Source organism: Sturnus vulgaris, chromosome 14 (genome assembly GCF_052056855.1).
Source record: "Sturnus vulgaris isolate bStuVul1 chromosome 14, bStuVul1.hap1, whole genome shotgun sequence".
Classification (NCBI taxonomy): Eukaryota; Metazoa; Chordata; class Aves; order Passeriformes; family Sturnidae; genus Sturnus; species Sturnus vulgaris.
In genome coordinates, this window is record NC_142256.1 from 14,205,400 (window position 1) to 14,231,689 (window position 26,290).

Sequence of the window (26,290 nt, forward strand, 5' to 3'; positions counted from 1 at the left end):
TTAAAATAATGATAAAGTGGGAGACAAGGAATATTCACACAGCGGGACAGGTATCTCCTTCAGGAGCAACAAGTCACCATCTCTGGTATTTTTGAGTATTTCTGCCACTCGTACACATGTCAATCCTGATTCAGAGTCCATGAGGATGTTTATTTCCTTCCCCTCCAAGAACACCATAGAAAACTAGCAAAAACCCCAAAATAATAAAAATTCAGGAATGGAAGCCACTTAGAAAACTCAAGGGATTTTAATGACTGAATGAATAAGGAACTACTTATTATATTTAAGTAGCAAACAAGTATTTTGCTATCAAAGCACAAGCTAAAGAATTTAAAGAAGCCATGAACAGTAGTAAGCCCAACATACAGAACTTGGAGTAAGAAGGCATTTTACACACAAGAGTTTATCAACACAAAACTGTTTAATATTTATTAAATGACACAAAATACCTAGATAACAGACTCACTCTCTGAAAGGACATGTATTTACATTATTTACCAACTTAAGAAAGACTCTCTGTACCCATATCAGACTTATGAAACATAAAAAAGGTTTTGCTGCTTTTTGCATCGAAGGATGCAACGGTGATACATGCCCTGTTTGCAAGTCTGCATAAACTATAAGATTTCTGATGCTGTGAAAAAGCACAGTTTCATATTCTGGTAGCTGAGGGAAGAGGCTTCTGAAAAGTAACAGGGTTAGTTCCCCCCTCCCACTCCAGACACACTCTCAAGACTGTTATACAAAAAGTATATTACATTTTTGAATGCTGCTGTACTCTTACAATTTTAGTGTAACGTGTCAAATAAAATGTTCTTCCTACTATATGAGAGCACTAAAAAAAAGAAGTGGTATTTTAACTTTTTTTAGATGCACTTTTTTTTTGTTTTAAAATAAAGCGTTAGGGCAAATGATATGTCTAAGAAAAAATGAAAGGCTGACAAAAAAAAAAAGCTGAAACCAAAATATGAAGAACAGCTAAAGCAACTTAACGATTTGCTAGGGTTTTTTTTTTTTTATTAACTATTTACTTTGGCACCTTTGTGTAAACTATAGAACAAAACAACGTTTACAACACATTTGCAATTACAGCATTTAAACAAAATGGTCACTTTTGAAACCAGCCAAGACAAAAAAATAGTCCATTTATGGGTATAAAGTTTAAAAAACCTAAAATATATATTTCTAAGAATAAACTGCAATTTCTTATGAACAAGGTGCTATAAACTGCATGCAAGAATCAAGATTAAAAATGTGTGGCCAAAAAGACAAGCTGTGTTCAAGCCAGATGAGCTGTGGTCCAAGCCCATTTCAGTTTTTTCTTACAGAGATATATATGGCTCAATAAGCAGGCACATGATCCCAGCAAGAATTTGCGGAGTTGTACGACGACAAATCTTGGCTGCAGCTTTGTCATTAACCAGGAATGAGCAAGACCTTAGCAGAAGAGATGAACAAGTTCCTGGGGAAAACCCATGAAGCTACAAGGAGAAGCCTTCTCCCCCTCCCCTTGCTCACCCCATCCCGGTCTAGCCAGGGTTCTCAAAGTCGATTCTTTGGGTTGCTTTAACTGGATTGCGCTTATGGTCTGCCTCAGACTGTGAATTCTGATGAGATTTGAAGACATTTTCTGTATAATATTTTCTGCATTAAAGTTACTGAAATACACAGGATAAAGATGAAATAAACCTACAGTCCTTTGCAGGTCGTTTGACTGAATATGACACTTGTGTAATGAGGGAGGGTTTTACCACAACAGGTGTTCACACGTGTAGTGGTGTTAGATTTATATGCAACAACAGACTGAATGGAACCAGCTCAATACATCAGCTCCTATCTCCCAAAGAGTTAAGTCTTAGCTTCTTCTCCAATTCTCTTTAAAAGGAATCTTTTATTGGCTGAAGATACAAAACACATACAAGAAAAGGAACATTGAATATGAAACAGAAGTTTGTTTGTTTTTTTTATGGTGGGGGGCATTCTTTCCTCCCCAGTGGATCTCTATTTGAACTAATACTTGAAGATTTGCAGGAGGAGTCTTCAAAGTTCTTACCACATAACTCTACTGTCAATATTTGTCTCACAGAGGCAGGGGTGGCCCTGGATGTCTACCAGTGGTTATGCTGCAATAGTGTCAAGGGGCAAGGCAGATTTTCTGCAGATCACAAAGAGCTGTATGACGGTTACTTTAGGGTGACCGCAAATAATTTAGTAAGAAAAAAACCACCCACATTTGTTTCATCTGTCAGCTGAGGACTGCATACAAAAGAGCCTGAGAGAAAACATGGCTGGAGAATATATGGAATTAAACAGTAGATAAAAAAAAGCACTAAGGATGGGATGTGTCAGATAGAAAACACACACACACACACACACACACACTCTCACACATGCGCACCCCTGAACGTGGGATCACAGTGATAGAAGTTATAGGTCATAGAGAGCTAAGTTACACTGCCATTAAACAAAAGTAACATCTTGCTTTCAAGAGATATCTGGTATTCCCCAGGACTATCAGTGCCTGAAAGAGGATGAGGTTTTTCATTGTGCTCTGCAACATAGCTGATCATAGGTCTAAAGCCTGGCTGGGTAAGGAAGAACTGGTACTTGGAGGAGTTCCTTTTCTGCCAACACCTTTTTTTCCCATATATTCCTGGCACATGCTGTTGTAAGCAATAAAAAAGTGTATTTTGTTGAAACAAAGCTCTACATTCAAGTGACTTACTCTCCCATGTCGTATAAAGATGCAAAGAATGCTCTCTGGTCATCTAAGAAAATATATTTTAGATGCCTTGTAGCAATACTTAACTTACTATATGAGAGGTAGGCTTCTGGGTTCTAGGAGGCCTGCTAGGCTCTAGGGCTGAGTTCTTAAAGCTTTAAGTTAAAGCAATCCAAAGCAGGGCAGTCTTAGAAGAGCTGCCCTGTCTAAACCTTGAGGTTAGTTCAAGTTTAGAATGTTGCAAAGCAAAACAAGTATTAAAATCCTTTTGCAATTTTTGTTCTTACAGCTTTACCACAATAACAGTGTGGCTTTTCATCTGTTAATTCATCTCTTTATTCTAGAGTATTGCTGCCAAGAGGTGAAGGCCTCCTACCCATGACTAGTAAAAACTGTCACTTCTTTCATTATGGCTGTTTTATGCTTAAAATTCCCAAAGGTGAACACCAAGTCTCACAGGCAAGCCATATAAATCTATCTGAACTTGTTTTGTTGTAGCAGTTAAGAATGGTGTTTGTATATACAGTATATATGCCCACACTGCAAACTTTATACATCGTTGTATATTGGCACCATTTTGTCTTAATTGCAATCAAGAATATTTTCCATTAGATCAGTAATAAGCATAGCTTGGCTTATTCCCCATTTTCCCCCCTCAAGAGAAAAAATCCAAGTGTGGGCATCAACCAAACCAATGGTATGTATAACTGAAATGCATTCTGTACAGTAAATTAAAAGTTTGCATGCAGTTTAAGCATTTTAAAGGCTATTTTCTTATATTAATGAACCTTCTGTTTCCATTTAAAGATGTGAAAGATATCTGTCATATATCAAGGGACTCCTCATCAGACCCAGAGACAAATGGAATCAGAAAGACCAGGTACTTTCTTTCAGCTTTCTGCACATCTTACTAAATAACATGCAAAGAGTTCAACAGCATTCTTCTTAAAATGTAAATATAACTCTTTAAATGGGCATGTTAACCACTGAAAGAAGTCCACTCTACTATACTTTTCCATTACACTGCTTTCATTCAATCATCGGTAGTATAAAAAGTCAATTAACAGGATCAACAGGCTAGTTTATCCACTGGCAACTGTGTAGGACACCAAGTGTGCAGTAAAACAAAGGCCAACATATGTTTATGCAATATAGTTGTATTGGTTTGGGTTTTCTTTATCTCTTTCCATGTAGTCCCTGTCAATCAAGGATTCTATTCTCTTCTTAAGATCAGCAGGCTGTAAAAAAAAGCACATGTCAGCATTATTACTTTGCAGTCAATGCTTCTTGGCTCTTTGCTTCCACTTGAGCCAAATATCTGTATTGTTTGAGCTGGCTGAGGAAACAGAAATTCCAGTTAAAAAAAATCCTTTAAAGTATCAGAGCCTTTAAAGTCTGCAATGTATAACTGATAGAAGAGAAAGTTACAAATTTAGCTCATCACCTGCAACCAAACAGATTTTTACAGAAAGGCAAGGTATTTGCTGCTATTTGAACTCAACCCTAAAGATGTGCAGTTTGTGCATCATGTACCAAAGTGTTTCTATTTCTGACTTTTGGCCAGTAAAAGTTTCATTTCCTCTTGAAGCAAATGAATTTTGCAATAGTCTGGGTGCCCTTTGATTTTGTTGTGTGACAACTTTATAAAATTGCCTCATGATTACAAGTGAGGAAAATTATTTAAATAATCTGTTATAATCTTACAAAGCCCAACTGCAGTTTATGCAGTACTTACAGACCTGCAGGCATTCAACATGGCAATACAATGGAATGAAACAGCAGGAGCTTTTATTTTACATTTCCATTGATAGAAAGCACCATATATTTCAATTCCAACAATGCATCACTGTCTGTTTGAAACCCATTTCCATTTGTACACAATAAGCCAGTCATTTTATATTGCAACTGGGGGCTTCAGTTTTGAGACATTCACCAACATTTTATTTTTCTTCCTATATATGTGTATATATATTAACCACTATAATCCATCCCCAGAAAAAACACTGTATTTCAAAAGTATCAACCAAGTTAAGATTGTAATGCAGAATTGATTTTAAGATCTGAAGCATTTTTCTCCTCTGCTCAAGAATGCCTTGCCAGAACACTGCAAACAGTGGAACAGCATCATACAAGGAGAGCCAGCTGCTCCCTACTAAGAAACTCCAGGCCTAAAATCCTTTAAAAACACGTTTCAGTAACAACTGGCACTTTTAAAATTCCTGAAAGTGAGTGTTTGTCCATTATAATACTAAAAAGATGCACATTTTAGACAGAAGCATTGTTCAACTGAGGGCAGGCCAGGGAAGATAAAAAGAACTACTGAAGCTTTAGAAGCAGAAGAATCAGTACATCACCTTGACTGGGAATTTCAGCTGGTTGTAGACCTCTGACACGAGCAGGTTATGACTCAGCGTCTTGCGCATTTTCATGATCCGCACGATGGCGGCGTCGATCTGGTACTGCCGGTCCTGGAACACTCGCTCTGTAGTGCTTGCCTGCTCCTCCACCTGAAGGACCCATTTAGAAAAGTTTTAATGAGAATACCAGTACTGTCAAAACAATTCTGTCTCCAAGACAATTCTCAGTGTAAGACAGTGAAATGCCTGTTGTCAAATATCTGACATAAAGCCTTTACAAATACGAAGACTGATTGTCTACTGAAAAAACACACTTGTACAAAGAATTAAAACCTTTGCATAGATTTTACACTGGATGGCTGTCAGAGAAACAAGCCCACAGTGAATTTTCCATGTTTACAGTCAGTAAAGCTCCATGGAATGATAAAGGACAAAAAGAGTATTTCAGAACTGGAACTTCTCTTAACCTTATTTAGAGACATCCAGCATCACTGGTGTCTTTCTACAGAGGCACACATTTAAATCACCACTGTTAGGTATATGCTGTCATCCAAATTACACGTGTAACCCTGACAGAGATATCAGTATGTACATGACAGCCAGGAGGAAAAAAAACTTGTAAAAGGGCAGGCAACAAAGTTCTTAACCCAAGGATCTAAACCCCAGAGGATTAAAAAAAATATACCGTTTCTTTCATCTGAATTTGGTTGATTTTTATCCTGAAGAGCTTATGTCTGAAATCATCATTACATGTGAATTTATCACCATCTTCCACATCTTTGCCTTTGGGGCTTTTAGTCAGTACTCTGGCTTTGCCACAAGCCAGAGATTGAAGTGTCCTTCTCAGCTCTCCATCCTCTAAAGCAGAAACAAGTTGTTTAGGTTTTTTTAGTAAGAACACTTGGAAGTACTCGGTTGTTTTTGATACCAACCTATCCCAGTGGCTTGCTTTATCTCCTCTAAACTGAACTCCTCTCCTTCATTAAACATGAGCAGCACCAGTGTCTGGAACAAGGAGACCTGAAGTTCTTTTTTGCCCTGTCACAAGGGAAATAAAACAGACATCACCAGGCTGTTTCTTCCGGAGGGTGGAGGGAAAGGAATGAGGGGAACCTGAGTCACTCTTACATGTCAGTTATTTCCCTAATAGGGTGTTATTTTATTCATTTGAGAATATGGAAGAATAGAAGTTACTGGTCACTTGTGTTTACTATGAAATGCAGCACAAGCTTGAGGCCACAAGGCTGGACTACCCTATCCAGTGACAAAACTCACCCAAGATAGGCATCAGATGACTCCAGACAACTCTCAAAGCACTGAATGCTTAAAATTACAATTTGGAAGATCTTTAAGTCAAAATCTAACACAAACAACAGTTTAAGGAACACAGTATAAGCAATCGTAGAATCTTTGAAACAATCAAGTTTGATAATACTTGTTTTACCATTAACTTTTTCTGAAAATGGAAGTGGTATGCATTCCTACTTCAGGAGCAAATTTTTTGTCCATGAAGAAATGATGAAGGGGAATAACTGGAAACCCTTTTAAAACAGTTGTGTTCTGGTACAATCCAGATTTTTTCTTTATTTCAGTAATGAAAAGCTTACTGTGAAGATGTTAATGCTATCAGATGAATTAAGGCCATCGAAGAAACATGGCCCCTTTTTTTTTCCTTCCCACTATAAAAATGAGGGCCATTTTTTAAATCTGGAGCTAAAGCCACAGGTATTTTCCCCAACAGGCTTTTCTTTTGCCACCAATACAGAAATTGGGTGCATTTTCTTAACACATCTGTTTCAGAAACTACCAACTCTGCTACTACTTTTAACCTTCTGCTATCTTTTCCAAAAACAGTGCTAAGCATTCCATTGCAGCACAAGAAAGCTTCCCCATATATCCCTAAGGTACAACCCAGACTTGGAATCAACAAAACAACAGGAGCAATAGAAACAATAGACTCACCTCTTTAAATTCTGCTTTTAGTACACAGTGTCCTAGTGTTGACTGCCACTGAAGTTTCCTACCACTGTGTTTTCCTAAATAAAACGTCTTGAAAATCTCCTGCAGTTTTACCATCTAAAGAAAGAAAAATCCCAAAACACTAAAACACAACTTCTACTTTAACAGCATCCTTCCCTCCTCCACAATCAATTCAGCCTTAAATCAAGGCTTAGAATGATAAAGGAAATTGCAAGAAAACAGATTTTATTTTAAAAAGATAGTTCTGCATTTCATTCTCTATGCATATTGAAAACCAAGCGTCAGTGGATCCCGAGATGCATTTCTGACAGGCCAATACTTATTTAACCCATGATGCATTACCTCTGGGGGCAGGTGGACCTCCATAGGCACGTAGGTTGGCCAATAACCCATAGTCAGAATATTCACTGTTAGTTCAATGTTGCCAGGGACATTCTGATTTTGCATATACTGCAATGAGAAATAAAATATATTGAAATAGAGCTATGTTTATTATATATATATTTCAGGTAAAGTTAGAACAGGCATTGCAAGAGCAGAGAAGACAAGTGACCACATTATGTGTTTGTTGTATAAATTGCAAGGTACATACAAGAAAATTAAGATAAGAACAAGCACTTTTCTGAAGTTTAAAAGGCACTTCCATACAGGGAAAGAACAAAGTAGTGTTTTAGCAGGCTGAGGTGAAGATTTATCTAATTAAGTGTGAACAGAGGAAAGAATGTTAAAAATTGTTTGCAATCATAACATTACAAAATCACCAGAACTAAATGTACAAAAACTTCCAAGCCAGGCATCAGAATAAAGTGGTGTAAAAAATGTCTTAGAGCTGGTGTTAAAATGTTTTTTAAGTTTACAATTCTCCTATTGCTGTGGGTGATGTTTTGTTTGTTTGTTTAAAGAAGCTTGTTTCAGTTCTTTTGCTGTGTTGCTCAGGAAAAACAATAAATTCAGTAAAATTTTCAAAAGCACAGACAGGACAGACAGCAGACTTTCCCTCAGTACCTGTTTGAATTGTATCATTATGTCTTTTGAAAGCTCCATATCTTTAAACATTCCTTCAAGTTTGCTGGTGAAAGCAGCTCCACATTCTATAAAAGAAATGTAAATATTAGAAATTAATCTCTTTATTTTCAACAGCTCAGAGTAGTTATTCTAAGTGCCAGAATGTACTTTTAAGCAGCATGACCTTTTTCAGCAGATTTTCTTTACATAAAGACCTGGATTCTAATTAAGATACAGAGTAAGTTTACAAACAATAAAGAAGAAAATGCTTTAATGTGGAAGCTATTTTACAACCCAGTTGTTTTTCCACATGGACCTGATTGCTCATCCTTTGACTATGGTGGCCACCAGTACTCAGGTGACAATTCTAATTCCTATCAGCTGCCTTAGAAACTGTCTCCTGATGGCAGAACAAGATCAAGCTCTAAAAATCTTACCCTTACCACCCAAAGGCTCCATCCAATGAAACAATGAAGACCAGACTAGAGAATGCCTAGCTGGCAGTGAATAACAATTGGAAGTCATCTTTAAGTTCCCTGAGCACATCCCTGATTTACTCAGCAGGGAAACTCAACTCTATCCCACAGGCCAAGATATACTGTGCACTTTAAATTCCTGGGTTTTGGCTTTTCCTGTTATAATTACAAAACTAAAAGCAAATTAATCTCCTCAAAACCCACCAGTCATTCAGGACCTGCACAGAGGCTTTCGCCCTCATGCAAAGGGGAAATCCCAACAGCACTTCTGTGAAGCCTGGTTAAAACAACTCCTTTTAAAAGAAAGCTGATGGATAGAAATGATAGACAGATAGATATTTACCATGTTTGAGTTTGGAAAGCATAGATTTTTCAGCATCTACTGATGCACTCTTCCCAACTAATAGTCTCTTTGCTAGATCTTTTTTATAAAAGGCCTCAAAGACATCTTTTCCTGTAAGAGATGAGGTTTGAAAGTGAACACAAAGCACTGCTGGTTCTAAACAAACATTACTTACAAGACACCCATTTCAAAGGTTAGAAAAGCAAAAAGGGCCTTCATATGAAGATTTCCAGAGGTTTTGTTATTTGCAATTTGACAGACAAAGTAGTTAAACAGCACTACACCAACAAAACACATCCACAGAGAACAAACACCTGAAAATGTAACCAGACTGCAAAAATAATTTCAAAGTACCTTTATAATACTGGTTAAACACCTGTATCCCCACAAAAAAACCCAATACTTACCATAAATGAATCTAAATATGATCATAATTTTATCCAGCATTTTTTCAAGTTCTTCATCAGTAGCTTCTTTGTTGCCTGCACGAAGCTTGGAATCTACATATTTAGCTAAAAGAGTGGTGAAGAATAGAGTTGAGCACATGCTTAATATCACAGTGGAAAAAAAATTTCTAAATCTAATATTATGAAATCTTGAAAAAAGAAAGGATCCTGAAATCCCTTTCTATCAACCTCATAAAAGCTATCTTGATACATTTTCATAGAGGCTATAATTATAAAAACATTTAACCTAGTATCTTTTTTCAGATAAGGAGTGACTGCATCTTAACTTTATTATCATACACCACGTTAAAAACATTTTGCCTATGGAAGAAAACCTTGGTTTATGTTGTGATCTCAAAGTAAAGTCTCTGCTGTTGCAGATTGACATAGCTGTAATAGAAGCAAAAATATCAGAAGAAAATATGTAAACCACTTATTTGTGTTGATTATACTGCTGAATTTCTCTAGCAGATCATTATTTTGTTTTAATTTCCAGTTTCACTCAAACTAGATTGTTTATTTCAATTACATATGGGCTGGTAAGCACATTATAGTTAGGGAATTAATGCAAAAAACCAGGAGGGCAGAAAGTATCACTCCACAAGCCTAACAGCACAACCAATTGCAAAGCAGGTATTATTCACCATGTGGGGAAATGGTTCACAAGTGCAGAGTACCAGGCAGGTAATGCACAAATCTGTAAATAATGTTCTTTGCAAACCACAGACTGTCTCCACACCATGAGAGGTTCAGTGCATCCTCACCTCTCTTCCCTTTCACATATTAAACCTCTAACAGCTCTGTGCACATGTGCTGGTGGCACAGTTATGTAAGCTTCTGAAAAAATCTAATTATTAGCAGTATTCTCATGTCTGGACACCAATCAGTTGCTGGAATGCCCAAATTCTGATGTTCTGCACTTTTCTATAAGCCTAGCCAGTGATGTGATGAACAGTTTGCTTTTAATGTTTGATGCTACCCTCCCAAACAATTCCATTTCATCAGGTGGCAAAGCAGATCCCCCCTCTGATATGCACTGAACATTTATTAACACACAATTCCAGCATATCCCATCTCTAAGTGCATCAGCAACTCAGCACCCAAATTCTCACATGAAAGAAATCAAAGAAAATTACCTATGAGTTCAGCTGGCTTATTTGGTCTTTTGTTAATGAATGTTTCAAAGGCTTCTTTCATGGCATTTACAAACTTCTCATTCTTGAGAAAGCAAACGTCTATAATATGGTCAACTTTGTCTTTAAAATCAAGAAGTTCTTGGACCATGGTTTTGTCTTTTTCAGGATTAATTACTATGGTGCTACCAAATGCCTGCAAAAATAAAATGTATCTTTCAATTAGCCCGAATAACTAATTTAAATGGCAAGACTTCTAAAATCTTAAGTTACCTTTGTAATGTGTTGTTTCTGTTACTCATATTAGCTCCAGTAACAACAAAAGTAGTACTTTATTATGTATTACTGTATTATGAAGTATTTACTACATAATCATCCCTAGGCCTTGCATATTGATTCAAAACTAACTAATGAAAAAGTGAATAGATTCAGAACTTCTGTCTAAAGAAATAAAGTTTTGCATGACAAAATTAACACCCTTTCCAATCATCTGTATCCTCAGGTTTAACACAAGTAGTGCTCCTTCTAAATTCAGTTTTATTTAATAGTACTCCTTTGCCATTCCAAAGCCTTCCTTCACAATAATCATATTTTCTGTGACATTTTTACTGAGAAATAAAATGAATCATCCTAACTGATATTCAAGTGCTTTTTGAACTTCTGGTTGGCAACTTAAACTACCACTCATTCTCACAGTAAACTTTATTAGGAAGAAGACAAACATTCTGCCATTACTGAAATAACTACTGAAGAAATATAGCTGTCCCACAAACTAACTATAAGCAAGATTTTAAAATTCAAATTTATTTGGAGTTCAATAATTCAACTTAAAGTTCAGTGTTTTCTTCAACAGGGCTAGAACAGTTATTGTATCTTTCCTGGGATGTTTCAAAAGCTGTCTATTAAATACATGTTTATAGGCAAATATCTTCAATTTAAAAAAAAAAACCAAACAACGCAATAGTTTACAGAGATGACTCAAGTATCTGTGTATAAACCCCACTGACACAACAGAGATATCTGTTCCACAGTTCTAGGAACAGTACCTTTATGTATTCAATCCAGTGCTGTAAGAGAACCTGTACTCCACCTCTCACACGACTGAATAACTGATACAGAAGAGACAGGTCTTGAATTCGGTTTTCATCAAGAAGGTGATTTAGACCTGCAAATGTGAGAATTTCAATAGAAATTAAAATCAGAATAACCCAAAGAAAGCACAGCTTATTACTACAGTGAGGCCTCTTCAAAACTAGTTTTTTTTTAGTCAAGCCATTGATAGTGGTGTTTTTTGGGTTTTTATTTTATTTTGAGTACCTAATTTATCAGTGAAAGGCAAAATATCTGGCTAAAATCTTAGAAATCACATTATTGTACATGATTTTATTGTACTTAGGCTACATGTACTTTACATAACAACCTTATCACAACATCTTTGCTTACTCTTGCTTTACTGTTCCCTAAAGATTTGAAAAGTTTACACTTTTTCCTACTGATCTGTAGGAAAAGTTCCCTGGCAAGACAGCTCTGAGTCTCAACTCCAGCTGTAAAATAAATTTTACAGGTGCTTGAAGGCAAGCAGCTTCAATAAATATCTTCACCATTCACTTTTTAATCTTCTGGAGAAGGCCTGATGCTCTACAGCAAGATTCTAAGAAAACAGATGGGTAAAGATCAATACTCCCCTCAATGAAGAATTTGTTACAGATGTGCAGGATGATGCTCACATACCTGTTTCATTCAGATTCTGGCTACTAAGGACTTGATTGCTTTATTATTCAACTCTTGCTGCAACTGTTTCTATTTCCAGATTATCTCTGAGATCAGCAGAGGGTCACTTGACTCCACAGACACTACTGCAGAACTGAGGCAATGTATTCCATAGCTCAAATTATACTACATTTTTAAAACAAGTTGCTTTTTGTCAGCAGCAAGTACTCAGTATCTCCCTTTTCTGTTACAGTCATAATTCAAAGTGTACTCCTTTCTTTACCTCCAAGTCTTCAAAATGCCACTTAACACACTGAACCTGAGTCTCCTGTTTTAATTTTCCTTTTGCTTTGCTGTGTATCAGAAGACAGCACAGTGTCCCCTTATCTCCAACAAGGAGAATGGTCAGTGCTATTTTGGGAACTGAGGAGCAAAAGGAGTTAAAGAATGACATAGCTTGTCCCCCCCAGCACCCCAATCCATCACTTTCAGTACAGGAACTCAAAGCCCCGAAGCAGTAATTAAAAATATTTCTATAAACAAGAAAGATTACCTTTCTGAAGAATGGCTGTTAAATGTTCGCCTAGAAGTTGCTTTTCTACAGTAGCAATTAGTGGCTTCCTACAGAAGAAATGTTTAGAATTACATTTTTCTACTACCGACAGTTTTAAATCCTTCTTTTGAAATTGTGTTATATACATTCTCATTGGGATTGCCCTAATTATTTGTGGCCAAAGAGCTAAAATGATTATACAAATAATTATCCTTTTTCTCCCCAGTAAACAATCTTTTTTTTCCTGTTTGCTGACTGATGATTTTAATTCACACAATAAGCCTGTTGTACATGACCTGTAGGCAGATGGACAATGGTTCCATCAGTGAAGAAGCTAGAGAGAATTCATCAAATAATATGCCTAATCTCATGTTGTGGGAGGACATTTATATCTTAGGAGACAAACTAAGGAGAAATAAAAACAAACCTCAAGTCAAGAGGCATTAAAACAAAACCAGGGAATTGGCCACTAAACAAGTTAAATGCTTTTAACAGCTGAAAGAGGAAGGAAATCAAAATGTATGACAGTAGCAATAAAACACCTTTCTCTCAGAAAGGTCTCAATATCAGTGACCTACATCTTCTTTCAGACACAACAGCTGTAGCTTTATATTAGAAGACCTCCATCTGACTGTGTTGGAGGAAATCCTGCCTCTAAGTGAAAAGACTGAAAAATGACATTATTCAGTAAATTCCCAGACTCCATATACAAATATTTTTGTAAATATCCAGAAGCTTTCGCTTTAGAATTTTCTATGCCAAATCTTATCTTTTTCAGGTAGGACAACAGTTGATTAATTACATTTCAGCAGGAAAGAGACATCTGGGCTGGGAGTGGCAGCCTATTTTTGCTTCAAGCAACTACTTAACAACATTTATGCCAAAATAACAGTGACTTAGAAGAAAAGGCTATTAGCTATGTGAGCCAAGACAGTGCTTCATTGTAAACATGGAACCGTGGGAAGTGAAAAGCATTTGAAGGTCAGTCAATAACAGAAATAAATTGCAGCTACTTAAATGGCCCTCAACAGAAGAGGAGCCAAAGAGCTCCTACCACCAGGCACAGAGAGATTGCACTTACTGTGTGCTCTGATCTAAGTAAGTGATTATTCTGTCTGCTTCTTCTTCCAAGCGCTTGTTAACATGGTGAAGATATTCTGGAACCTGAAAATGCCAGAGTAGTTTTTGCATGTTAAAAAAAACAAACAAGAAGGGAAAAAGAGAGACAGTACTGGTCTGACAGAAGTAGCAGCTCCAGTTTTAAGCAGAAATCATTAGCACTGCGACTGAAGGCAACTGCACGTGCATTTCCTTTTTCAGAATACTATAAAACAAAGGTCACATTACTGCCTTGCACACTGTCTAAGGCAGCAGAATATTTCTACTCCCTGACACGTGCTTTGAAATTAAGCACAACAAACGTTGTTAAACATCCAAAATACCTCTCGTTCCTGCATAAGCCTCTGTCCCTCTGCTGCGTACAGGCGATTAGTCTCTTCCAAGAATCTGTGTTCGAAAGAGTCTTGATAAATCTGGGGAAACAAAATGACAGCAATCCAGGGTAATGCTTACTGAGCACTAAGTAAGAATTTGAGGTATTTAGTGGTTTAAAGGTGAAACAAGTTTACTCACCTGCAAGTCAGAAAGCATGCTCAGAAGGCTTCGCAGTAAGCTCCTGTCGATAGCCTCACCATTTCTTTCCCTCTCGATCAGCAGAAGAATGCCATCAATAGTTTTGTTCTGAACCTTCTGATCACTGATGATATGAGTTCTGAACAGTTCTAGCCCCATATCCCTAAAAAGAAAGCAAAGACTGCTCAATAGATAGTTTAAGAATAAATCCCAGATATCTCTTATTAAAACATGATCTAATAAAGAGGCCAATACTAGCATTCTTCCAATTCCTCATTCCTCTACCTCCAAATCACCCAAGATGAACAAATACATGAATACTAAAATAAACCATGACACTGCACCAACATGAAGCTACATATTTTAAACACCAATTCAAATATTTTTTCCTAAATAACCATGTAACTTTTGCAACATCATTATTTTTCAGTTAGTTGACAGGATGCTGGAACACCAACCTTCATGAGAAAAGAAAAATACCATCCTGGGTTCCAATTCCATTTTGGTGTTGGACAATATTCCTTTTTTGTCCATCACTTACTAATCTCTAATTTTTAGGCATGGCTTAGAAGAACTCAGTGATGTGACAGACAAGGATCTCTGCATTGACTGTCCCAGTTAAAACCTTCCATGAATTTGAAACTATGGGTATGGTCACTCTTAGGATAAGTTAGGTGCTCCATCAATCTCTTGCAAAGTAATTCAGGTACCAAAGAACAACAGGGCATGTACTAATTATTAATAATATGAGGAGCAGAAGTTGAAGTCCAAAAAAGCATATATTGCTTTTAAGTAACTCTTTCCTTCAAAGTACTTACAGAACTTGAAATATTGTGCCTGCTAGGGCACTTACTAGGCACCCCAAACCCTTGCACTTAAGTTGTTGACCAGACCCCTTCCTTTAACTGTGCAAACTGGAGGATGATATCTACTTCATTGAAATTTGGTATCACAGCTATTCTAGAACAGTCCTATAATTTACAGCAAATAAATTAAGTCTTCCTTTGCAACAAGCACTCGTGCATTCACTGTGTAATTTACAGTCACTATGAGGCTTACATTTAAAAAAATCCATCTGAAAATCGGCAAGATACAAGCAATAGTTGAAATACATTCCCAAAAATTTACTTCTTCGTGCCCTTACCAAATAGATGGCAGCATTGAATTCTGAAGTACGTAAGTGCGATCCAAGAACAGAAAGATACTTCTAATCATAATCTGTCATGAGAAGGAATAAAGCAGCCACAATCATTTTACTCTTAAAACTGAAGAGCAACACCAATTATGTTCAACAACAACAAGAAATGGCACCAATCAGTTTCAGGCAGTGCTTTCTCAGACACTGCTGACTTATTTAATACCATCTTCCAATCCCTGCAAGGTGATCAATGTGACACTTCCTATAGTACCGTGTAACAGAACAGCTCCTTTAAACATAGGTATAAAGAGAAAGAGTTGCATAAAACTGACAATAAGGAATTAGAGGGGTGTGACCCATATGCCAAGACACCATATAGGCAAATATTTTCAAGGTTTGACTTCTAACAAACTAGATACAGCTGTATATCACAAAAAACCTTACATAAATTTAAGGCATTTCAGAAGTTTGAAAAGGAACAAAAAGTTAAGCAAAAGAGGCTGACAAAGCAACAGGTTTTCCTTAAAAAGATAAACTTACCATTTGTCTGCAGTGATCTTGCCAACATTTATCTATTTTCTTCAGAAAAAGGACACTATCCAATGAATCCGTGAAGAAATCATTAAGAAAATAATGATTAATAGATGGTGTAAGCAATGAAATGAACCAACTTTATTATTTTTTAAAGAGACTTAAAAGAGAGCACAACAAACTCACCTACTCTCAGAAAGACCCAGTTAATTTCTTGCAACACATTTATTTTCATTTTTTAATGAGGGTCTTAGTGTTAATAATGAGAAATCAAAATTATTTGAATAAATTTTTAAAAAGTATCTAAGCAATCTTGAATATTGTTTGATCCCCCCCCCCATTACTGGGGAATGGAACAGACATACATATATATCCCCATACTTCAAAAACCAACAATACCCAATACTTGCAAGAGCTCACGACTACATTGCAATTTCAACTCATATTAAGAGTTAACCTTAAGAAATAAATTCTGTCTTTCAAATTTATGTTTTATTCAGCTCACTGCATAGTTCTGGTACTAATTAATATCCACTTAACAGGATGTCAACCTGATGCAACTCCAAACTTCTGAAAATAAAACATTTTGATCCTCAGAACTTGACATGCTGACACACCACCATTACTTTTCCAAAAAAACCCAACAGCTACTTGTTGGAAGATTTTTCACTTTATCTAAGCTTGGCAAGTTCAATATAAAAAAGCCTGACATGATACAGCCAATAAAGGCTTTTTAAACCTTGCTGCAAATCCAACACAAGCTTCTGTAAGATGTGAAAGTGTTTCACAAATACCGGTGAAACTTTCTCAGAAACTTTTCAATGGTTACAGACATAAAGGAACAAGTAGCGCTCTCCTAGGTCCCACAAAGAAATAAAAGCAAAACCAATTACACAAAACCTAGGAATTCAGATTACCATGGCCTAATGTCATGACCTAGTCAAAGAAATCCATCACTATATATATGCAGGTAAAACAATTTTGGCTTGTCAACAGCTAAGAAAAGGATATTCTCTGAACTGGTGAATTTGTGCTTTAATGTGGTCTTCACAGATCTGCCTCAATTGTTTGTACAAATTTGCAGAGATCTTGTAGGAGCAGAGATTTTCAACAGCCTGAAGTAAAGAAAAAGAGAAACAGAAACAAAAAAAACCTTGCTATATCCTTGCATCTGATTTCACAAGAAAGGAGGACATCCCCTCCCAGAGAAGAATCCCGCTTCTCACAGCTTTTAACACAGTTAGCTGCTGCATACAAAATACCAGAGACAGGCATGGCTCTGCAATGGTAACAGGAGATAAAGGCAGGCTGTGCCCTGAACAGCTCACAGACTATCAGTTTAGCTGGAGTGTCAATCTCTCACATGGAACTGCAGGACTGGCATCTCAAAAACCAAGGATGGTACTTTAGTATCTTCCAGTAGCTTGCTGGGTTTCATTCGTCAAAGCAGTCACTTAAGATATTAATTTTATTAACTGCTGTGCTCTGCAAGTCACACGGACATTAGTGGAAAAGCACTGCCAGATTAATTTCCTTTTGCAGTCCTTTCCTTGATTAAGCTTCCCTCATCCCCAAAAGTACATATACATATGTTATGTATCTTATCTATTCATCCACCAACTCCATGCCTGAATAAGTTTAATTATAATCCTGAATATTAGCAGCATGACTACATTTACAATGACAATCCCAGATCTCATTAAGTATTAGGAGAATTATCACTATGCTCACAGTAAGAAGTGAAAAGAAGTTTAATGGGGCTATGTCTTTGAGACTTATCAAGCAAGCAATCATTCTTAAGTCCATTAGTGTATCTCAAGACTTTTAAAATTCATACCCATTGTCAGAATTTGAAAGCAACTAAACAACTCAAACTCTTTGCAGACTGGTGAAAGGCATAGTAAGTGATTATTAGTAAAACACCTGTAGAAGCTAGAGGAGAAGCATATTTGATTTTCAATTAATGCTTTGTGCTATAATTCACTTATTGGAAAAGACTTCAGTTGCTAGTACAACCATCTCCTTGGGGAAAAAAAAGGACTGGAAGGTAAAGGTTGTTCCCCAGAACATGCAGGCAACCATGGAGGGACTGTGTAGCTCAGAAGTGCACAGAGCAGATCTATGCCATTATGCTGAAATTCTCCCATAATATTTCCCAACAGTCCAAATGGAAGCAGACAGTGAGTAGTCACCACTAAAAGCACAGCAACAATCAAAATGGCTAAACAAGAGTTCTTTGGTTCATCCCAGGATATCAACAGGAATCATTCTGAGTGCAAGTGCACTACATCTAATACTGGCTCTAGCACACAGAGGTGTTAAAAAGACCCCAACCAAACACAAACCAAACCTCCATGAAAACCAAAACCTCACAACAAAACCATCCCACACAACAATAAACACAAAACCCCCAAACCTGCGTGAGCTTAGTGTCAGAAGTAAACAGGTATAGCAAGAGAGTGCCAATTAACCAAAACAGGTCTGAATGAAGACTGTAAGAAAAGCCAAAATTATCACCCAAGTATATGTATCTTAATACTTGGTAATAGCAACAGTTTTCACTCTCAGTCTCAACACTTAAAAAACACCAAACAAACAGAATAAAGTGATGGGAAAATGTGCTCTATAGTTCACTGCTCAGAGCAGGTTATGGGCACTGCTCAACTCTGTTCTGCTATTGTACAACCAGGCTCAGGCAGCAAACTAGGATATAACCTGATACTTGATTCAGAAGGACAAGGGGATGGACAACACAGCTTGAAGAGCCTGATTAGAACTTCAGCAAGTGCAGTCTTCCTAGACTTCTTAATTTCTTCCACTTTGGAGGAGCCAACTGAGAGCTGAGAAGGTGAATGTTTTGGATGGAACTTGCCTGTCACCTGCACCATTATTCTGGCTTCAACCCACTAACTCAGGATGCCAGCAGCCTCTTCCCTGGACTTCTGGTCACCTCATCCCAACACTGTTACAACTGCTGCCTGTCATACAAGTACTCTTTAAACATGCTGCTCTAAATCCTTAAAAGAATTAGTTTCTGCACTGTAGATGGACAAATGGATGGACAATTAACTTTTATTGAAATAAACATGTATTAATATACACCTACCTTTATGGAGTGTCCATATAAATCTGAGTTTTTACATTTGTCTATCAGAAATTCCAAGGTGTTAAACATGTCTACTAGGATTGAGTATTTGAACATAAAATACAAAACTTCTCCATCTTTGTTGATGACACGCACAGAAATGCTAAAATTTTTAAGAGATTTACCCCCTACTGCAATATTATGCTTTGCTTAATTATTAGTGTTAGACAATGCTGATTGTATCTAAAATGTATCAACACTAATACATGTAAAAACTTTAGGGCCTCTAGTTCACAAAAACTATCTTGTCCTGAATTAGGAAAACTTGTTTCTGATCAGGGAATCTGTGCCCTAATGATGGTCAGAAAATCTGAAGAGCCCTATTTCCTTTGTGTAACATATGCAGTTGGATGTGGTTTCCTGTTTGGTTTGTGTGGTAAGGAAAAAGAAATGAACACAACTCTGATGAGAGAAAAATGAGAGAACTTTGCTGAAGTACTTAACTCTGATTGACTAAAAAAAATAGCTATGTATCAGGTACCAAAGATCTAGATCTCTACTTTCAGGTACTAATGTAAGGATAATTATTCTATGAAAGAAGCATTCACTTCTGTAGCACTTCAGCCTACTTAAGGATGGGAATAATTTTGTTTCCTGAGGAGGAATAAAGCAAGTACGAAGCTTGGGTCCCGTAAAGAAATAAAGTCTCAAAATGTTTGCCCAGTGGGATTTTTCCAGCACAGACAAGAGTTAAACCAAACACAAGAAGTTTAACTCCATTAAAAAAAGAATTATCTTCTTTTGAAGTCTGCAGTAGAACTTTTGCAGACTCTTTCGTAATTCCACTCTATGTTGGATAATGGTGTCTGCCAAAGCATATTTGGGATCAGATCCTTTTACCAAGCAGCTGTTCAGAAATGACATTAGTTTAGTTAGCATCTAAAACACTAGTGATTCCTATTACTATTTTTAAATCAAGACATTTATTTTTAGATTTATATTAAAAATCATGCTTGATTGCACTTTATTTCACTGAGAAGTATGTAAGTAATAACAATATTGAATCACTGAGATTTAAAAGAAAAAGCTTATTTTTTGTTTTCTGATCACAAGCAACATAAAATTAAGCTTGTGGTAAGACTGAGCAGAAATTTATGTAACACTGTTAAACCGAAGCAAGTATTTCAATAGAACTCTGTATTTTTAAACAATTTTGGATAGCCTTCAGGCACTTAATTAACAGTTATTTGCACTGTTATTCAGTCTAGAGTAAGTAATTTACAATACCACCCAATACAATTGGTTGCAATTGGCTATCATTTCACCAAGTTTTGCAAAAATAACAATACTATCTACTACTCTGAGAATCCATTAAAAAAGTAGTACTTTTAGTTAATTAAATGAACATTACAAAAGACTATGGTGATCTTAAGAATGCCGTGGACTGAGGAACAGCAATTAATTTTTCCTTAAATCTGTCCCCAAGCCTTGTACAAACAGGATTTTTTCCCCCACATCCAAATGCAGCTTTTGTTGAAAAGGGAGAAGAGACACTAAAAAGAGGTGGTGAGAATGCTATATACACCTATAGAGGAACAAATTAAACAACTAATCAGGTAATAAAGACTTCAAAAGTAGAGTAAAAGTTCAAGTGCTTCTTAATACCCAGCTAAAGCAGCACCGTTGCTATGCTGCTAAAACCGCAAATGACGTGAGCAGGGGAAAGGTAAGTAGGGGGAAATCTCCCCAACACATTCAGCTGAAAAAGCAGAAGTGGAGTTACCCAAAAAAAAAAAAAAAAGCATTAGGAAATGCAGTTCAATCTGATCACTTCCTAAAGTATTTAAGAAAACACAATCAGAGCTGTTGCTGGCAAAAAGTTTGGTTCTCAGCTATTAGAATAGAAAGAATGCTGCCATGCCCGAAAATTATAATCAAATCAAAATAACACAATTCAGGAAGGAAAAATGGTGTTCCATTTACCTACTAGAAGTCAATAGAAAGTTTCAGTTTTTAAATGATTTGTAATACTTGATAGTGAACAGATATTTCTTCAGAAAAGAAATGATATTTTAATAGAAATTATCTTATTCTTAAACATCATTATTTGAGGATTTCACATTTCTCCTTTAGCAGATAAACACCACAACCCCTTACAGAGGACAGGGAATATAGCTCCTCATCTTAGTTAATTCTTGTCAATGGCCACAAGGGAAACCATACCTTGGGTTTCGTTGTGGCAAGTAAAAAATTATGAGTTTGATTCTAGGTCTTGTGAAATTTTTACTCATGATCTTAAAAATAAAAAACTATTTGGTGACAAGTTTTTCAATGATGAAAGCAGCTATCAAGCAAAATGCCATATTCTTACCACCATATCAAGTGTTTTAAGCAAAGAAATCTGAGAACAAAACAAAAAAGCCCTAACCCATTAGTTTTACTTAATGCACTTACCTGATAGAGCTCTTCTAAATTGTACTTAATTGAAGTACTGTTCTGGATAGCTTCTACAGCTTCTTTCAGTTTTTGCCAGGTTTCATCTGTGTAGTTTTCAGGCAATTTGGGTTTATCTTCAAAAGAAATTATATAAAATTTGAGAATGTATTTAGATAAAGCAGAACCTCTTACAGAAATGAAAAGGATGTAGCTTTGAGAGGAAAAAGGTATGGGCTGATGGTCCAGCTTTTAATTTATACTTACATGAAAAGAAAGCATTTGTATAAAAGCAGTATCTTATTCACATTTGAAAGAATAACATATTGAAGAAACTCAGCATTGCTCTTCACATACACACCACAGCACTTGTAGCCCAAACAGTACCTGTGGTTTATAAAAATCACAATCCTGTGCTTGAGCAGCTCAAGAAGGGCTAAAAACCAGAAAGAATGATCTATACCTTCCTTACACTCTCATTACCAGGACAGCAGAGCCAAAAGAAAGGAACATAAAAAGCAAAAATGATGCATTCAAAGATACACAGTGGTGTGTATCTTAGTTTTCAGTTTACGGCTCATTAATTCTGCGCTGTATTAACAGTTGGAAATAATTCCTCAAGAAACACGCATGGAAACATTATAATTATTGTACAGGCTTTATGGTCTCAAGGAAAACTTCCAATTTTAAAGGAATCCATTTATGCTTCTCTTGGGTTTGGCCAGTGGATATTTTTTAAGAGTTAAGCCTCTTTTAATGTTCAAACAGCTCCAGATCTGACGCACTCCATCATTTTTTCTGGCTCTTCTAGAGATGCCCCTGCTCTGCAGCACCTTCAGCAAGACTAAAGCATTTACAACATGCTGAGATATTCCCCCAGTCACATCATCAGAATGTAAGAACTACTTTAAAATTTTATACTCTTGTAACTACCTAAAGTGACCATTTTTGTTCTAATAAGCACATTCCCAAATGGAGAAGACAGAAGATGAAAATCTGAGGAGGAAGACGACACATGCACATTCATGCTACCAACAGGTGAAACTGGCCCAGAGTTTATACTCTATTAAAACTGACTTTTACACACCTAAAAGTAAAAAACCCAAATTTTAAAGCTTCATGATTTCCTTAGAAATAACTAAGAGAAAGAAGTAATTGTTTCGTTCCTCCAAGCATTTCCCTACAATATTGGCAATATCCCAACATTAGCTGCATCTTCCTGATCTAGAGACAACTGACTGTGGACTTGCCTATTTTCACCAGCAAGTCCTGACTGTGCTGCTCAGCAGTCAACAACAGGGTTATGGATTTCAGGCAGTTATTTAAGTTGTAAAGGATGTTATTGCTATCACACTAAGATAAAGACAAAAATCTTGAGATTATTATTCAGTTTCTGAGAGTAAATAAAAAGCAAGGCTGTCAGAATACTGAGGCATCCTTTCTAAGCTAGTGGCTCAAATACAAGTTCATAAGCAGTGATGATCACAGCACCACGCAATCCATGACATTTAACAGATTTTTTTAAACGTGAGAAGTTAACTTCCCTTAAAGATAACAGTGCACAAGCAACTGAAGAGCAGCCTGTAATGTATCATAGGTTTGTATTTTAAAATAATCAGTCAAATTGAATGACGATACTGTGATGGGCAGAGAGTATTTTTGAAAACTGGAACCTTAAAGCAAAGAGTTATAGTGTGATCATAAATTCCAGCAAAACATTACAGTGGGTCAAATAATCCTAATCCTTATCTAATGCAGTATGTCTACAGAACATTTGTGTCAATTGCGTATTTAGAAATTAATTTTAATTTCAGTACTATATTTTACCCCTCCATAAACCCAAATACATGAGGAGAAAAAAACAACCCAAGAAGGCAAGGTAATGGACTATTTTGGAAGACAGCAAGAGGCAAGAAATAAAAAAAGCCCGTGATAGCCTCATCTTTATAGGGAAAAATGGCAGCATTTTAGCTAAGCTTTCTGCCTTCCTATTTGCATTTTTGTTTACTAGAAAATGAAGCAGAATGATTTCAGAAAAGTTTAACTTCTCCACTTTGGTCTCTAGCAACATTACTTAAAATCTCAAGCACGTTTGGAGAGAATTTATAAAATAAAGTAAACTTGTAAAGTAAGAGTAGGCAAAGACAGAGAAAATACACTACGTTTAAAAATTACAGGGAGGACATTACAAGGAAAAAACTCAGCAAAAATCTGAACCACCTACTTTAAAGGCAAGTGGGGAAACCAGAAAGGAAATCCACCATAATAGCCCGATAATCACCTTAGTTTTAACATTTAAAACTAAGCACAGGCAGATTATCCTATAAACAGACAACACAGATAGAGACAAGACAGGCAGATTCAAGGCCAATTAAAAAAAACCCCACATTCCATGCAAAGACTTATTATAAACTGGGCTAAAATATACACTGGGCTCTGAATCAGGGTTACTAGAAAAGAGGTCTCAAATGTTAGAAGTTTAAACAAAGGTGATTTACACAGAGAGTAAAACCTTACACCTAACATACAAATTAAGGCCTTCTCAAGAGAGAGTGAAAAGGGAGTTTGAAAAATAATTCCAAGCAGCAAAGTGTAGCTCAGGATGTGTACATGACCAGGAAGCACACATCAGAGATCACTATTTCCCTTTACATAAGTACAGAAATGTTCACCACAGAAAAACAATTCCCACAAAACCTGGAGCTATTTGAAAGGAACCAGTTTTCAGCCTGAAAACAAAACACAAAGTTGAGTGTCATCTCCCCACAGGTTGTGACAAATTATGGCCTGTTACCTTTAAAGTTCTTGATCACTAATTTCTTGGCAGAGCCAGGTTTACTGTTGGCGAAACTGGAAACAGTAGAGGAGGCAGCTTTGGTCAGGCCATTTGCATGGTGCCCCACAGCCACTGATGAAATTAAAAGGCTTTTATTTTTAAGCTGTTGCTGGTGCTGCTGCTGAGAAGAGGCAGCAGGAGAGGAGGAGGAAGAAGACTCTTCAGCCATCTTCACATCGAGTCCAATAAAATCCACGGAGTCCTCAAAGCGCAGCTTCTTCTGGAGGTGATGGTTGGAGGAAGCAACCCCTGAGGAGGAGCACGAGGAAGATGATGAGGAGGTGTTTTTGGAAGGAGAAGATGTGCAGGAAATGGAATCAAATTCTTCTTTTTCGGAATTACTGTTGCTGCTGTTATTTAACTTTCTCTTCTTGCAGGAGGAGCTGCTGCTAGTGTTACCATCAGTGGCAGGTCTGACCTCCTGGGCTGCAGCTGGGGGGTTGGGGGAAGAGAAACCTGTGGGAAACATGAACACACAGAAGTGAACAGGCTGAGGGGCATCAAATCCTTGTGGTGTGACAAAGAGAGGGGGAGAGTTTTAGAGTCAGTCTCTGTTTGCTGTCTCTCGGGAGGGGGGGTGTCTTTCAACTCCTCCTTCTCATCAGTGGAGTCCTTCCGTATTCCTTCTCCTTCGCGTTCTTCTTTATCGGAGGAATCGCTTTATCTCCTCTTCCCCTTTATTACTTTGGTTCTTCTCGCAGTTTGTCTCTGCCTTTCTGCTTTTACTCCTTTCCCAGCGGAGCGTTTCCGTTCCTGCCTCTGGCCGCCCACCAGTTCCTCTCAATTCTCCTCTCCAGCAGCAGAATTCCCCACGGCTGCCCGCTCCCCCGGCTTCTCCTTGCGCTCCCCTCCTGCTCCGGCCGCCTCGTCTCCGCCGAGCAGCAGCGGGGAGGGCTGAGCGCGGCTCTCTCTCGCCTCGGCTCCAGCCCCTCGTCCCACACGCCTCCCGCTCTGCCCTGCAGCCGCTCCGCTCGGGCCCCGCTCCCCCCTCTCCGCCTGTGCCCGCGCTCCCTGAGGGGGGACGGCCCGGCCGGGTTGTTATTGTCACTGCACGGCAGAGGGAGCGCAAAAATGGCGGCGCATCCGCCCGCCGTGCATGACGGGGCGCGGCGCACGGAAGCGCGGCCGGGGAGCGGTGGGACCGCCCCGGGCCCCGCCCCGGGCCCCGCCCCGGGCCCCGCCCCCGGCCCAGCCGCGCCCTCGGCCCCACCGGAACTGATCGTGGCTCGGTGCTCTCCGCGCCGGCGTGGGGCCGCCCCCTGGGGCGGGAGTGCGGGGCTGGGGAGTTGCGCTCCGGGATCCCGCCTCAGGCTCGGCGCAGGCTCCGGCCGCGGTCGGTGCGGTGCTCGGTTCGCGGGAGCTCGGCCTCCCGGAGCCTGCGGCCTAGGCCGAGGCCTGTTGGCTTGGCTTGGAAATTACACTAATTTATAAACAATCATTTAGCGTCAGCTTTTCGGTATTATTTTAGTACAAACGGACTTGCACTGGGCTATAGTATGTGGTTTGCTTTTGTTTTCTTTATTTGTTTTGTAGTTTTTGGAAGCAAGGCCAGAAGTTGTAGGCCTTTACAGTCTCTGTTCTGATGTTGGTGGATCTGTTACCAAAGGGACCGTAAACTGCCTTTGTTAGGAACGTCGTTAGGATTCAAACATTGTTGAGAAATGGCTGTGGAAAAAGTAACAAACCAAGTGATGAGGTTTTGTTCCAGGAGGTTCTCGATGGTCTTCAGCCAAGAGTGCACACCTGCCTGCTTGACAGCAGAGTTCCTCAGGGGAAGTTCAGTGGCACTTGTATGTTGGATAGGAAAAGATGGGCTAACTTGTCTTGGCAAACACTGGTACATAGAGATAGGAATGTAATGTTACTGAGGCTCTTCTGGAAAATATTTTATTACTGAGTCGTTGTCAGAC

At 37.9% G+C, this 26,290-nt stretch overlaps 1 protein-coding gene across 2 annotated transcripts; it reads right to left on the reverse strand.

Annotated features, from left to right (window-relative positions):
• Positions 1-228: 228 nt before the first annotated feature.
• CUL4B (cullin 4B) lies at positions 229-25,459 on the reverse strand. 2 transcript variants are annotated; one of them, XM_014886501.2, is made up of 20 exons: positions 24,339-25,453; positions 21,566-21,681; positions 17,038-17,141; positions 16,036-16,105; positions 15,502-15,575; positions 14,358-14,520; positions 14,168-14,257; positions 13,807-13,889; positions 12,726-12,793; positions 11,509-11,627; positions 10,466-10,658; positions 9,291-9,395; positions 8,884-8,994; positions 8,065-8,150; positions 7,402-7,509; positions 7,042-7,155; positions 6,012-6,117; positions 5,765-5,937; positions 5,077-5,229; positions 229-3,960 (listed from the first exon to the last, which is right to left on the reverse strand). In XM_014886501.2, exons 1-20 carry the CDS (start codon positions 24,847-24,849, stop codon positions 3,865-3,867), a joined length of 2,643 nt encoding a protein of 880 aa, XP_014741987.1. In that variant the 5' UTR covers positions 24,850-25,453; the 3' UTR covers positions 229-3,864. The 2 variants fall into 2 exon arrangements, with proteins under 2 accessions (XP_014741987.1, XP_088029357.1); XM_088173231.1 differs by lacking the exon at positions 5,765-5,937 and having other exon boundaries at positions 24,339-25,459.
• Positions 25,460-26,290: the final 831 nt, after the last annotated feature.